Source organism: Dioscorea cayenensis, chromosome 8 (assembly GCF_009730915.1).
Source record: "Dioscorea cayenensis subsp. rotundata cultivar TDr96_F1 chromosome 8, TDr96_F1_v2_PseudoChromosome.rev07_lg8_w22 25.fasta, whole genome shotgun sequence".
Lineage (NCBI taxonomy): Eukaryota > Viridiplantae > Streptophyta > Magnoliopsida > Dioscoreales > Dioscoreaceae > Dioscorea > Dioscorea cayenensis.
The window spans coordinates 5,174,995-5,190,112 of record NC_052478.1 but is presented as its reverse complement, the minus strand read 5'-3'; the positions used below and the strand labels follow the sequence as shown (position 1 = coordinate 5,190,112).

The 15,118-nt window shown below is 35.5% G+C and overlaps 1 protein-coding gene across 2 annotated transcripts; it reads right to left on the bottom strand.

Annotated features, from left to right (window-relative positions):
- Positions 1–21: 21 nt before the first annotated feature.
- Positions 22–6,418, bottom strand: LOC120267452. Of its 2 annotated transcripts, XM_039275111.1 has the most exons (8): positions 6,309–6,417; positions 4,840–4,963; positions 3,573–4,752; positions 3,107–3,167; positions 2,887–3,008; positions 1,708–1,798; positions 769–816; positions 22–160 (listed from the first exon to the last, which is right to left on the bottom strand). In XM_039275111.1, exons 3-8 carry the CDS (start codon positions 4,745–4,747, stop codon positions 95–97), a joined length of 1,563 nt encoding a protein of 520 aa, XP_039131045.1. In that variant the 5' UTR covers positions 4,748–4,752; positions 4,840–4,963; positions 6,309–6,417; the 3' UTR covers positions 22–94. The 2 variants fall into 2 exon arrangements, with proteins under 2 accessions (XP_039131045.1, XP_039131044.1); XM_039275110.1 differs by having other exon boundaries at positions 3,573–4,963; positions 6,309–6,418.
- Between the last annotated feature and the right edge of the window lie 8,700 nt (positions 6,419–15,118).

Sequence of the window (15,118 nt, the reverse complement as noted above, 5' to 3'; positions counted from 1 at the left end):
CCAAATATGTACGGGAAATGGCACCGCGAGGAAGATATGCGTCAAACCTTGTTTATGTTGGCCACACCTTCCAGTTCAAGACATGTTCAACCATCTATCCATGAATATTACTTTTGCTCTGATCAGTTTTCTGACTGTCATTAGACAGTCGTGGCCGCAGCTGCAACAAAAGTTCAATTTCACATGAGAATGGAAAAAGGCTGAGTTCATGTGCCAAGGGAAAAAAACAACATGAATGAGAATGACAGTTAAGTATTAATGAAGGGTAAAAAAAAATTTGTCAGTTAAGTGTCACAAAGATTAGATAAGATGGTATACCCCCATGTTATAGTTTTTCTCCAATCCTGTAACACCAGATGCTTATGTAAATAACATCAAAGAAAATCAATGATTACATAATTCAGATTTTTTATCTATGCATTCAGGATTAAGAAATGAACAATTACTTAAGACTACCTAAGCGGAAAAAATAGAACATCATGAAAAGGTATTGTATGTTTTATAAAAATAAGTACTACATGCTTCTTGACCTAAAATGACAGTTGTTGCATGCTGATAATACAATTTACTCCATACAATTTGCAATGAACTCCTCCGTAGAGTTGCAACATCTATTCACTTTCATGAGCTTCACAAGGATGATACAAGTGATGCAAAGATACGAAAGAATACAGAGAAAGAGAAATAAATTAAATCAAGCAACAAGTCTTGTACAGTGGACATGAACATCAATAAAAAAGTTAAAAGAGGGTGGGTGAGTAAATATACCATCTCTATATACTTGAGATGCTTAAGAATAACATCAGTCTCGAGCTCCTATAGCACATAGAGTACAACATCAAGATAAGTTTAGGGACTAGAGAGTGTATTCTAAATAAATTCATGCAGTTAACAACATGACATGATAAAAGTTTGAGGCATACAGAAGAACAAATAGGAGACAGTAAAAAGGGAATAAAATAAGAAAAATAATCATGTTAGATGAGGTGTCTCATTCAGGGTGAGAGACAGAGAGAAATGGCTTCACCTCTCCAATTTCATTGTGTTCATTTTAATGAAAGTGGAAAAGTAAGCTAAAAGAAAATTGCATACAAAATCTATATATGACCACATAATTCTCTAGAAAATCTATTTAAAGTCAAGCACACAAGTTCTAATTCACCCTCATCCTTATCCAACACTATCGCTTTCAAATCCTTGCTGTCATTTAAGATTCTAATACTATATACTTGGATGAAAAATGATGGGATCAAAGAAGGATCATCACTTGAATCTTTTAAAACTCATTCCCAATAATGAATTGTAATCCTTCCATTTAACCATGCACCAAATAAGTTTAATATTTTAATGATGCAATCCAGGGAAAACATCAGTCCCTATTCGGCTTAAAAAGTCAACCAAGTATTATGGCAACACTGCCAACACCTCAATAACCAACATATTGGACAAGTGAATTTTCATAGCAAAGAAACATTGTGGTGAAAGCTTATACACACAGTTATATATAAATAATTATTACAGGAATTTTGCAGCAAAAAAACTATATTCGTAACATTATACTTGCAAACGAACCAGAAGAAGAGGCACCAAAAAAGAACAGGTAATTGAACAAATGCATCAAAATTTTCTTCATTGTTACCTCATAAAATTATGATTTATAATTAACTCCAAAGAAATGGGATGCATCAGTATTGCACTCTTACTCACCTGGGGCACGGCACAATCAGCATGGATAGGATCCCATAGAACAGAGCAGAAACAATCCCAATCATCAGTCTGAACTACAAAAAGAGGCGCTCTGAAAAAATAAAAGCAAGAGTCAAATTTCTTGGGCTTACAGTTTGCACAATCTCAAACAGTTTATAATAGCATAATATGATGTGAAGGGATAAAAAAAAAAGACTAACATTTTCTTGTTTAAAATGGTACATTTTTTAACCAAAACTACTTCATTCTTCTGATCATAACCAAAGTTGATAATTACAATTGATGTTTTTTCTAGACCACAAGGCAATGGAGTTGTCAGATGAACAAGCTATTCATGAGCCGCTTGAACTTGGCTCAACAAAAGCTAGAGTTCGGCAAGGAATTTTGAGCTTTCAAACCAAGCTCAAACCTCGTTTTTGAGCTCACAATTTTAAGTCAAGCTGGGCTTGATCAAGCTTAGAATGACAGCTCGAAATATATAATAATAATAAATTTCTATATATTTATAAATATAATATCATTATATAATATGTTATTATATTGAATATATTATATAATTTGTACCATTTATCTTTAAAAACAATAATCTAGTGATAAATGAAGTTTTAGTTTCAAAATAAACATATTCAAATTTGAATTCTCAAAAATAAATCTTTTGATTTTAATTTCAAATAAAATAAAGCCAAGCTCAAACAAGCCTTTTCAGGTTAGTCTCAAGCTTGAGCTAATCAATTTCAAGCAGGGCTCGGGCCATTTACAGCCCTATAGGCATACCACACAAGTACCGCAGTTGTTCCATTACCACACCATGTTAAATGTGTTTAAAAAACATGCTACACAAGTATTACAAATTCAGACGAAGAAATGGATAGGAAGTCCTTAATTCACAGCTAAAACAAATTGGCCGAGGTTGGTTTGAATACTCTAAAAGTGACTGAGCCCCCACACACACGTACCTTGGCAGTCACCAAATTGCATTCATTCATATGACTAGACCAAATTTAAGACCGTATAATCAATACTCATCACAGATAATAGTTATTAACCGAACACTAAGTGTAATCCCTAGGAGCCCATCAAAATTGTCCTCATCTACACTAAGACCGCTGAATTTAGAGACAACTACTTTTATTGCATAATTAAAAAAAAAAATTGTACACACTGTAGAATATAGATTACCTGCGCCATTTTCCACACACTCTTCCCTCGTCATTAATGTCTGCATCATTGTAAATGACTCCTCGGCACTGAACCCAGTTGCCAATAGAGCTATGCTTAGACAGCTCGTTGTTATTCCAGCTCTAAGAGTATTGTGTAACATAATAAATATGAGCACAAGAGCAAACTAAAAGAATTAATGGAGTTACAAAAAAAATTAATGCAGTTATCTTAATCTCACATTCAGACTTGCGCATTCAGTAAGATCCAGTTCTGAGGGTTCACCAAAGTAGTCATCATCACTTTAAAGGAAAACAAAGGAATTTTAAGAATCAACAAAAAACTAACTATTAGTGCAGGTCAAAGAATAAAAAAATAAACCAGAAAACAATGCTAATAATATACCCAAAACCAATTTCATAGATTCTCCATCGCAATAGCTTTGAAGTAGTGAATGCATTAATTCATATGCTGATATTCCACCTAAGCCACATCCATCATGTTGTATATACCACTGGGATCATGACAGGAATGTTACGATGCAGGAAAGCTTTGTACAAGATCCACACACACACAACTATGCATATGCTTCAAAATAAGATGGTCTAAATCGCAAAAGCAAATGTAAATATAGATTTATCAATAACTTTACTACATTAAACATAAGATTTGAAAAACAAAATTGCAAAGAGATTAACAGAACTTACATAAAGACAGGTCCACACCACTCTGGAACTTCCACTTGAAAATCTCTGCCAATTCGAATTCCAGATTTGTGTGGCTGATTATCACTCAACATTGCTAATATAGAATTTATTCCTCCATGAGATGACGCTCCACCCATGATATTCAATGAATTCCCAGAATTATTCGTCAAGAGGGGCTTTGGTCTCTTTCTTGAACAAGGCTGGCAATACCAATCATCAACCAGAAGCTTTTTTACTTTCGGGTGACAGCAAGATATGTGAAATGCTTTATCACAAAGGTCACAAATTAGCATATTTCTAAGATTATCTGGAAGACCACATATTTTGCACAATTGAGTGGACTCATCATCAACATCACCAAGGATTTGTGGACAAATTGATGAGTTGCAAGTCAGTAGTCCCCTGAGCAACCCATGTGCCTGAAGCACGTGAATGCAAAAGTCCCTTGCCGAAGAAAACTCCTCCAAGGGTTTCATTAGTACCTTTCTTATTGAAGAGCACATCTCCATGCCACTTGCATCTGTTCTTTTGATAGTTGAACAGTGCCCAGAAATAGACTTAGATGATGAACAGGTATCACGGACAACAGAATAGTCCTCTGATGCAGATCTATTAATATTACCCACAGATGATGCAGGAGGAAGTCCATCTTCCCTAAATGAAGACATCTTGGTGGTTACAGATTGTTGGATATTGCCACTCTTCCCTCTGCTGGCAAAAGCAGTGGCCTTTTGTAAACCACAGTCTTCAATAAGTAATGCATCTGCCTCAATTAAATCATTTCTAGTGGAAGCCTCAGCTACCGTCACACAAGCATTGTTGGGGACATTGTCTTTATCCACCAAAGAATCCTCCTCAAAACTTATACTTGAAGAGTGATTGGAAATTTCGTTTGTGATTGGCGTAGCATTTTCTTCTGACAACAAAGCCACTGAGTTCCGCTGCAATTTCCTCCTCTTGTACACATAACCTGCCCATTTAGGTGCAGAGCTAGAACACATGTTGTTCCCTAATGACAAATCCAAAGAGGTCCTCGAGAGTTCTACTGCTCTGGTAGAAGATGATTCCGTCACTTCCACTCTTGTAGATAATGGTTTTCTATGTTTAACAGAAGGAGAATCATCACAATTCAGAGACTGCTGCCAAGTTTCACCACAATGTGGCCAATCACACATTAAGTCTGTACTTTGACGTTTACCACATTCAGATGTAAAAGATAATTCTGTACTGACAGAAATAGGAAGAAGGCTCTGAATGAGCATTTCACCTTATCTGGTACAATATGTTGAGGATGAATTATAATTTCCTAATGCATTTTTTTCCAAAAATGATAAGAGCAAGATACATTGGCCTCTTCTGAAGTTTACAATCTGAAAATTTCTGTAAATTGCCTGTAAAATGGACAAAGAATCAATAACAACTTATAAAAATTTAAAGAAAATCAAAAGGAAATGTTGATGGTCATGATCAATGTGGGGTCTCATGGATATCAACATTGGCAGCAAATGTACAATCGGTAGGACTTCATTTTTTTTTTTTTTTTGTAAATTAGCTATTCCTTGTAGCAAAAAAATGCAAGATCAGCTTAGACATAAGAAATTAGATTATGTCATTCATTTGCAATGTACACGTCTCAAGCATTGCTAAAGAGTATAATACTAATTGTGACAATTTGAATTAACGAACTAGAATTAAATGATAACACTTAGTTATCAAAAACCAGTTGTGAGTGAGACCGAGGGCAAGACTCCTTATTCTGCACATTAAACTCGCAGCCAGCAAGAGAAATGAGTGGATCTTCACTCAAGAGACTTTTCCCCAAAAATTCATGTGTTTTAAGACTCTCAGTTGGATCTTTCATTTTCAAGAATAAAAGATCAAGAATCCTTTGCCTACAAACCTTCAAATCAATGTCTAGCAAAACCATAAAATCTACTTTAAAAGGAATTCTCAGCTAAAGGATGGTTCATTCATCAATATACCCCAGCAATTTAAGCACTTGTCTAAATACATATTCAGGAACAGTCTACAATTTCTATGGAATAATCTATTAGAATAGACAAAATTATTCTCTCTTTTTTACTCCTTAAGTCACAAAATAAAATTTTCTCCAAGAACATTAAGCAATTTTTACAAGGAAACATAGAGAAGAAACCTTCACGCTAGACCAAGCTCTTCGAAAAAATTCCAAAACTAGCGTCACCATTAGAAAGAAATAAAAGAACATTAAAGAATCATTGATCAAAATGAAATGAAACAAAAATTTTATTGATGTATTTTCCTGGATCTAATAATCATTTTATTTTCATCAATCAACCACACAACAAAAAAAGAAAAAGAAAAAATTTTGCGCCTTGGCCGTCTCCGGTATTCCTCTATATTCATCAACCCAATACAAGCATCACAAGAAGATCTAACCCCATTGTTGAAACATGCATTTGAAGAAGATGTCTTTTTATACACCAATAAAAAAAATTTCATCACAGAAAACAGTTACTACACCATCGCAAACCCTAATCCAAAACAATCCACCATCAATTGCTCTAAAGAACTACATGTTCATAAAAAATTCACCCAAATCCAATTAACAAAATCCTCAACACATCAAGGGAAGAATAAACAACAACAAGCATCATAATTCCAAGGTCTAAAGCAAATAAACATAAAAAAAATGCACGAATTCATCAAGAAATTAGCAAATACTACATGGAAACGAGATTGATGGATCGGATTTACCAGAATCTTGAAGAAAAGGGCGGCGCTTCGGTGCTAAGGCAAAGAGGAGATGGGCGAAGGGCCCCAAGATTTCTCCTCAAAAGCCAAAGCTTTGCGTTGGGTTTTTTGAATGCTTTATAAATTGAGGTTTGGGAAATTGGGCTTTTTTTTTTGTTTTTTTCTTTTCTCTCAGAGATCATTGAATAGCATTCAAGATGAATCTCGACCGTTGGATTTTTCTTGGATTTTATATCATATTTAAAAAATTAAAATTTATTATGCATGTCCAAAATAATTATTATATCATTAATTATATGGTTCACAAAAATAAGCTAATTAATATCTTATATCATTAAATTTGATGAAAATTGCCAAAAACACCCTCTAAATTTACAATATGCACAAACATAACCCCTAAATTTATGTATTCTTAAACACATCTTTTTTTTTTAAACATAATTATTTTCAAACCCCCAAACATGTAACAGTAGTTAACAGAGTTAGTTTTGAATTTTCTGGATGAAATTGCCCTTGATGGGAAGTTATGGCAGTGCGACGTGGTTTGACTATAATGCACCTGACTGCAATCATTTTTCCAGTTTGAGAGGAAATGGATTTTTCTTTTTAGGTAATCCCAAGAGACAACCATTACTGGCGGCGGTTATATTTTTTTCTCTCTTCACCTCTTCAGCTTTTCCATTTCCAAAGTTATCTCTGCCTGAACATGCTCTATAGAAACGGAATTTCCCTTTCCACCAATGTCTTGAAGGAGAGTATTCGACATTTCATCAGTTTGCAATGTAAGGTGTTGAGCTGAGATGGACGTCGTTTAAGAAGTTGTGATTATGGTTTTATTTGTAAACTATCCTGTTAGAAAAAGAGATTTTTCGGTTTTGTTTTATGGTTCTGTTTTTATTGGATGATATTGAAGTCTACAGGGAGATTTCTTGGCTAGGGTTTTGTTTTGTTTTTCATTTTTGTCTGTGTACACGTTCGAAAGAGATTTTTCGATTGTTATCCAATGTAATGTTTATAATGTATGTTTCCCCTTTACTTTGATATGGTTTCAGTTTTAGAAATTAGGTTTTCATTTAAGAATTAAGGTTTAGTTTAAAAAATGATTTTCCGTTTAAGAATTGTGGTTTCTGTTTAAGAAATAAGGTATCTGTTTACGAAGTGATGTTTCCATTTAAAAACATATCTTTCCGCTTAAGTTGTTCTGAATACTGCTTAATGTATTGTTGTTGTCGCAGGCTTGTGATTATGAAGGTAAACCTAGTTAATGGGCGATGCTACTTGACACCGGTAGTGGAGACTGTGGATGAATTGAAAGATCACATGAGTGGATGACATTGGGAGATCATCTGAAGGACACCGTTTGCAGCATTTCACTGAACTAGAACCTTCTTGATTCGCTGTTGCAAACGTATGATGACCGCATCAATAAATTCAGGGCCAAGGCAAGCCTGGGAGTTTTAGGCTTGAAGATGTAGCTCTCATTCTTGGTCTGCGATGTGATGGAGATGCAGTCGTATTTCAAAAGAAGAAAACATGCTCAGCTTTTGAAGAGAAGTATTTATCGAAAACCTTCGTGAGACAGAAAAACTCCATTAAGAGAACACTTGAGTAACTTCTTCGGCAAAGGGGAGAAAAAGAAAATTTTGTCAAACTCCTGATGGTGTATCTCTTAGGTACAATCCTCTTTCCAAATACCTCATGCTCGGTTCTGAATTGGATTGCTAATTATGTCGATGATCTACCTGGCATGGGGCGATACACCTAGGTGCAGGTGATGTACAAGTGGCTTATGGAAGACTTCCACAAGCGGCAGCTCGAGTGTAAGTAAGATGCACTGGGAAGAAAACCAATACCGGGTACCTTAAAGGTTGCTCGGTCGCACTAAACATCTGGTTTTACAAGCTGATCGGCACCGAAAAGAAGCTATGTTTTGGCAAAACCCCAAGGATTCTGTGTTACGGTGAAAATAGTTATTGGAAGCAAGCGACGATAGGAACCATGTTGTCATCTCTTAGAAAAGGAGGTAATAAATCATGAACAATGTGTTACAATTGTCTGAAATATTGTTATCGTTTAACAGTAGTAGTTTTTATTTAAGTTTAGTTGTTATCGTTTAAAACTAGTAGTTTCTATTTAAAAAATATTATTTAGTGTTTAATCTTGTGGTTTGTTGTTTAAGTATATTGGATATCGTTTAAATATATGAGTTTATTGTTTAAAAACATTTGTTATTTTTTAAGTTGAATGATTTTACTGACATTGTGTTGTTTACAAATGTTAGTTTTCTGAACTGGTCGCGGCGAATGCGGATGAAAAAATCTTTGTTCGTGCATCCGCCAAGGGATGCTATTGCTCCCGAACTACTAGCTCGAAGGAAAGATGAGAGGACAACCACTTCAAGACACGCTCGACGCCATTCCCCATCTTCCAGCCCAACCCGCACACGCATTTCTTAGCGCCGGACAAGCCCCATACCCCGCCCGACGTCAACACCCCCCGACGATAACAGGCCCCCTGATTGAAATAGCCCCCCAACCGCAACAACTCCCCCGACGGCAACAAGCGACGATGTTACTTGCACGTCTGCTGCAGGCATGCTAGATATTAATAACTGAGTTTCCCTGGCTTGTTGCTCATCCTAAGGTGTTGGAAGGATGGTCACAATTGAATACTATGCCCCTACAAACAAATGAAGTACTCGGCACAGACACAGCCGAGGTAGCCTCGGTGATTACTGACAACGTAAGTGAATGGCCTCGGATTTTGACAACAAGGACGTAATTGGGATAGCCATTTAAAGAGGGCAACGTTTGAAGAGGCTTGTGAAAAGAGGAAAAACAATAATGTCTCTCCCTCTACCGGCTGACGATGAAACAATAGCAGCACTATCAGCAGTTGATCGGGCGGCTATAGTAGCAACGTCTGAAGAAATTGCCTCAACAGAAGCTCCACCTGTAGTGGATCAACCTTCAAAGGATGTGTCTTCGGTTGATAATGTCGTCATGCCCGATCTTGACGGGATCGTTGAGACTATTGCCAAAGAAATCCCCATCTTAGTGGAACTGGCGAACGACAGTGCTGCATCAAAGGTAGACACAATCCCTCAACAACATGAAGCAGTAAAGGATGTGTCTGTGGTTGATGATGTCATCATGCCCAAGCTTGACAGGATCATTGACTCTATTGCCAAAGAAGTAGCAATTACAGAACACCAACAACCGTCAACAATAGTACCTGGTGATAAACCCAAAGATGCTGCTGACGACGACCAAGAAAACGTCAACGAAAAAACAACTATTGATGTTAACGTTAACAGTTTGGTCCTTGCCAACCATCAATACGAAGAAGTGCGGAAGGATATTTTTTCCAAGAAGAAAAAATACCCCGGACACGCGCTCCTCGACAAATTCTAGCAGGAGATAATAAGGATCTTCCTGAACTACTGGATAAACTTGTAAGTATGAAGTTTTTATATTATAATTTCAATATATGTGTTAACATTTAAGATAAGTGGTTTTCGTTTAAATATGAATTTTATCATTTAACCATATGACTTACCATTTAATATTGTTAGTTTCCATTTAAATATATACGTTATCGTTTAATATATATAGTTTCCACTTAACTATTTGTGTTTCTGTTTAACTATATCTATTACCGTTTAACCTCAGGACTATCTTTTGGAAGAATGACTATGTTAGCACTACATGAACCAGCCTATTCACGATGCTGGAGGGGAAGGAAATTGTGACAGACGATGTGATGGACGCGTTTATATGCATAATTCAAAAGTCACTAAAGAAAATACCGTATCTGTATAAGAAGCGTGCCTCCATCGCGCGACCACTAGCAATATTTATGTCTAAGCAGAAAAACGCATGTGACACGACTCTCACTATAATCGGAGATGCCTCGTGTAACCTGCATGATGTTGACATTGTCATACTTCCAATAATCATAAACGGCCACTTCCATGTGCTGGTTCTTGATAACAACAAACAAGAATACAGACATTATTCTTCATCCCAAAGTCAGGTGTACGACAGAGACGCCAAAGACATGGTAAGTTCTTTGATAAATAGTAGTCTTAATCGGGATTCCAACCTCAAATTGTATATCGTGACAGCGGAGAATATTTAACTATTGTGTCGATATGGAGTTCGGCGAGATGACGACTATATCGTACCCATTAATTCATGACGGTGACACCCCAAGTCAAAAACAAGGAAGTGTTGATTGTGTCATTTATGTCATGCAGTTTATCAAACAATCACTTGACGATGAAAAGCTACGGCTATCTCAAACAGACGTCCCTTACTTGAGATGAAAGTATGTTAGCCGCATACTTATGGAAGGGAGTACAACCTGCATCATTAAGAAAGGCGATTCTTTGGCTGGGGGGAAACAGAATTAATATTGTTTTGAAATGTAAAATAGTTTGGTTAATGTTGTATGGTTGTCTATATACTTGTCTGTCTTTGTTTAACTTTCAATATTTCTGTTTAACTTTTTATGTTTAAGTTGAAAACATTGTGGTCTCTATTTAAATATCAATGTTTCTATTTAACGTTCAATGTTCCCGTTTAATAATCAGCGTTTCTGTTTAACTATCACTGTCTCTGATTAAATATAACTGTTTCTAGTTAAATATCAGTGTTTCTGTTTAACATAATCCCTTTACTGTTAAGATAATGCTTATATGTTTAAGATAAGATATTCCATTTACGTTCCTCAAAATGTTTAAGTAAAATGTTTAAGAGACAAAGTCTCTATTTAAAGATCAAAGATTTACACGTAAATAAGTTTGTTTCTGTTTAAATTTGTGTTTATTTACAATGCCTAATCGGTGATAATTTCATTGCAAGATCTACGATTGTGACTAGACACGTGGCAGCGACTGCAACGTAACTCGCAGACCTCGGCGCTTACGACTCGATCCTCTTCCGTCTAGGACGCCCAGGTTGCCTTCTCTTAACAAGCGGACACAAACGCAATTCTTCATTATCTTTTGTAAGCTTGTAATAGTCGGGTATGAGGAAAATAGCTTCCTTATACGCCAATTTGTAATTGTCGAAGTTAAAGTAGCCGCTAATAAATCAATGAATGCTGGTATCTGTCTGCATTACTGTAGTGCAAGTGTGTTTCCACAGGATATCATAAACTTGCCACCTACAACATGAGCAAGTTTTACCCGATAGATCTATGGATTACTGCACTGGTCAATCACTTCATAACGATCTTCAACACAATGACCGACATAAAGATTTCAGCTTTTCGCAACAAGTACCTTTACCTTCGAATGTATGTCGGGCATAAGTAGGTCTCCCATTTGTTCGCTTGCTTGTGGTGGGTGCATAACATGCGCATCAGCTTGAACCTGTACGACGTTGAACATGTATACTCAAACACTGTTAAGCTAAGACACTGAAATTTAATCAGAAACAAATATTATTAAATGATAAGAAAAGACATTAAATGATTACCTTTATAGTTAAACATAAACAACATTATTTAATAAAAAACAAACAAGTTTAAAGGATAAGAACCATTTTTAAGAGTTAAATAAAATCAGCATTCAAATACCGTATAGAGTCAATCATTTTCATCACCGGTAAATGTCGAGCTTCTTTGATACACGCATTGAATGACTCTGCGACATTTGAATACATCTCGCCCCAACGTTCACCTCTGAACAAATAATTCGACTAATATGGCATATCTAATTTATGAATCAACCAGTGATAGGCTTCGGGTGATGTGGCATGTAGTTTATTCACGAAATTATCAAATTATTTAGCCATGGATGCCCACCCAATACGAAAGTATATGGATCAACACTCCTTCTTCAATGCCTTCCCAAATCTAACATTGGCTTTCATAAAATTGGCCTCCAAGTGTCGAAGGCAGTATGCATGTGGGGAAGAAGGGAAGACCTTTGCAATGGCGTTCATAAGGCCTTTGGATATGTCCGACACAAATGTAATTATCTCTTCATAATCTCTTTCATCGTATAAAGCATCACCTAACTTCGAAATGAATCACGTCCAATTGGCATCGGTCTCGTTGTCGACAATACTAAAGGCAATATGGAAAAAACCATTGTTTCCATCTTTGCCTATAGCACCTAATAGAGTACCCCGATACTTTCCAAGTAGGTGGGTACTATCGAGGAACAATAGCAGCCTGTAAGCCCTCTTGAATCCCGTGATACATGCATAGAAAGAAAAGAATGCACGTTTAAAATGCTCACCGTCTCTTTCTACAATCGCAATGCTGCCGGGGTTTGTCTCAACCACCTTATCCACACACTAAAGCAACAAATCATAGTTGAAGATGTAACTGCTGTCGAGGATCACCCGGGCATACTCTTTACCCAACCGAGCTTGCTTGTATGCAACGTGGATATCATATTCCCGTAACATGTCCTTCTGAATGTCGATGGCCTTGTACAAGGACTGATCCTTAAGCTTATGAATGACTCATGCGCTTACCCATTTTTTGAACGCTTTCAGATGTGACACTGATCCAATTCCACCACTACAAGTGTGTGCCGAGTGCATTGTCTTGATTCTGAAAGTATTCTTATTATATTCCTTTGATGCATGAAGGTGCCATGGACAACCAACGACAGCGCATTCTACAGTCACCCGGTGTTTTTTTATTCTTTATGAATTTGAAATTAAAATTCCATTTGATTGCAAAATTTCAAAGTGCGTCTCTGAAATTGTCAACGCTTAGAAAACATTGTCCGATATCCAACGATAACATCTTAAATTGATCTAATGAGGAAGAAAGGCATTCTACACCATCAGGGTCGCCATGAGGTGGAACGGATAAGCTCGCAGAATCTGAATTCCTACCACCATTTTAGTTTTGGAGAAAAACATCAATATTTTAAGTGGAAACATAAAAGTTTAAACGGAAAGCAGAAACTTAAAAAGGAAAAATAACATTTTAAAAGAAAACATGAAAATATAAGCAGAAAAGAACATTTTTAAAGAGAAACTGGATAACTTTAAACGGAAACTGGGATAGAAAATGGATAACAAAACAAAACTTATGGTTTTGCTTTGTTTTATGCGGAAACATATTTTTTAAGCGGAAACTGGAATAATTAAGCAATAATTAACTTCTACAACTATGTAAACATAAAACATAAAGGGGAAGAACTTTACAACGAGAAGAAATCGTTTTCAGTAGAATGCGACAATAGCACATTATCTGTATCAACCACTAGATCGACTATAGCGCATATGAAGAGGGAGTACACGTGACACATGCGCTGGAAGTCAATCTCGTTTTCTATTGGACAAACCGTTTTGTGTCCATCGAGTGTGACAAACTTCACCCTGGCACGGGAAACATCGAGACCGCATTGCTCACATATCTCCGCTAACACTGATTCATAAAAAGTTAGTGCCGTGAACACTAGCACTCGTCCCTACAGTTGTATCCAGCAATAGAGCAAAATTCTCTATAATAATACCTGTATTTTTATAAATTGTTACTCTCTCTTGCAGGATAATCAAAGTGAGGGCAAGGAAGAAATTCTCACCTTATCTGGCAACCAGCAGAATTGGAATCGAATAGACCAAATGGGGAGGAATTGAAAACTCTAACAATCCAAGGTGATGAGTCTTCCAAACTTTGTTTGAGAAAACGAAAAAGAATGCAAAAAAGTTTGACATAATGTGATTGGGTGAGTTTTTTACCACCAATTTCAAGGGCAAAGAAGAAATTTCACAACATGGATAATGCCGAGTGACCTACCGGGAGCAAAAAACAAGTGAAACAACGGAAGTGTTGTTTAGGATATTCAAAACTTGTAGGGGCTATTTGGGAAGATTTAAAATTCCTGAGGGATAAACATTAATTTTTCCTTAAATTTTCATGTTTTCTTCATAAAAAAATAAATTAATATGTTGATTGACTTAATAAATAAAATGGAATGGTTGTTCATGTTTAATCCAATTTTATTATTCTATCGTTAATTTTATTTTATAAGTATATAATTTTTTTTTAACAAAGTGGAAAAAGCACAGTATTCCATATTATACACGACCTGTTGGCTTTATAAAATATATTTTTTCATCATAAATTTTTTTTTTCCAAAATTTAATGTTGACGATATGAATTTGCCCTAGGTTAATATCAATGAAGCAAGACTCAAGATACATAGGTCAAAAAAATTTAGGATACAATTATAGTATAATACAATAATTTAGTATAATATAAATATCCATTATAATGAAAAAAACTGGTCTGTATAACCAAAAAAAAAAAATCAGGTTTGGAGTGGATTGCATATGAAAATGCAGGGTGCTCCATCGACAAATAAAAAAAAAAAAGGAAAAAATGATAATTGATTAAGAAAATAGGTTTTCACTCAAATCATGATACTTATTTTATGTATAGTTCATAGGTTATAACATACCGAATATATATAATTGATAGGTTACAATATACTGAATATATATCAAGTTATAGGAGCAATCGATGAACTTAGTGAGTAAAAGTAAAAATTTACAATGATCTAAATTTGTGGTGAGAAATTGGCCAAGTTCATATTTGTTAAATGTTGTATACTTGATCTTGTTGTCATAAAATAATTGATGAGTTTAAATTTTTTATCTTTTTACTGAACTTCAACTGAGGTATTTTTTTTTTTTAATTTACTTGATGGAGATAAAAAAAAAAAGTGAAAATAATATTTACAATTTTATTAATTTAATTTAATCATTAATATGAAAGAACATTCAATTCTCTCTTGACCACAATCACATCAAATGAAATGAAGAAATTAAAGAAACAAA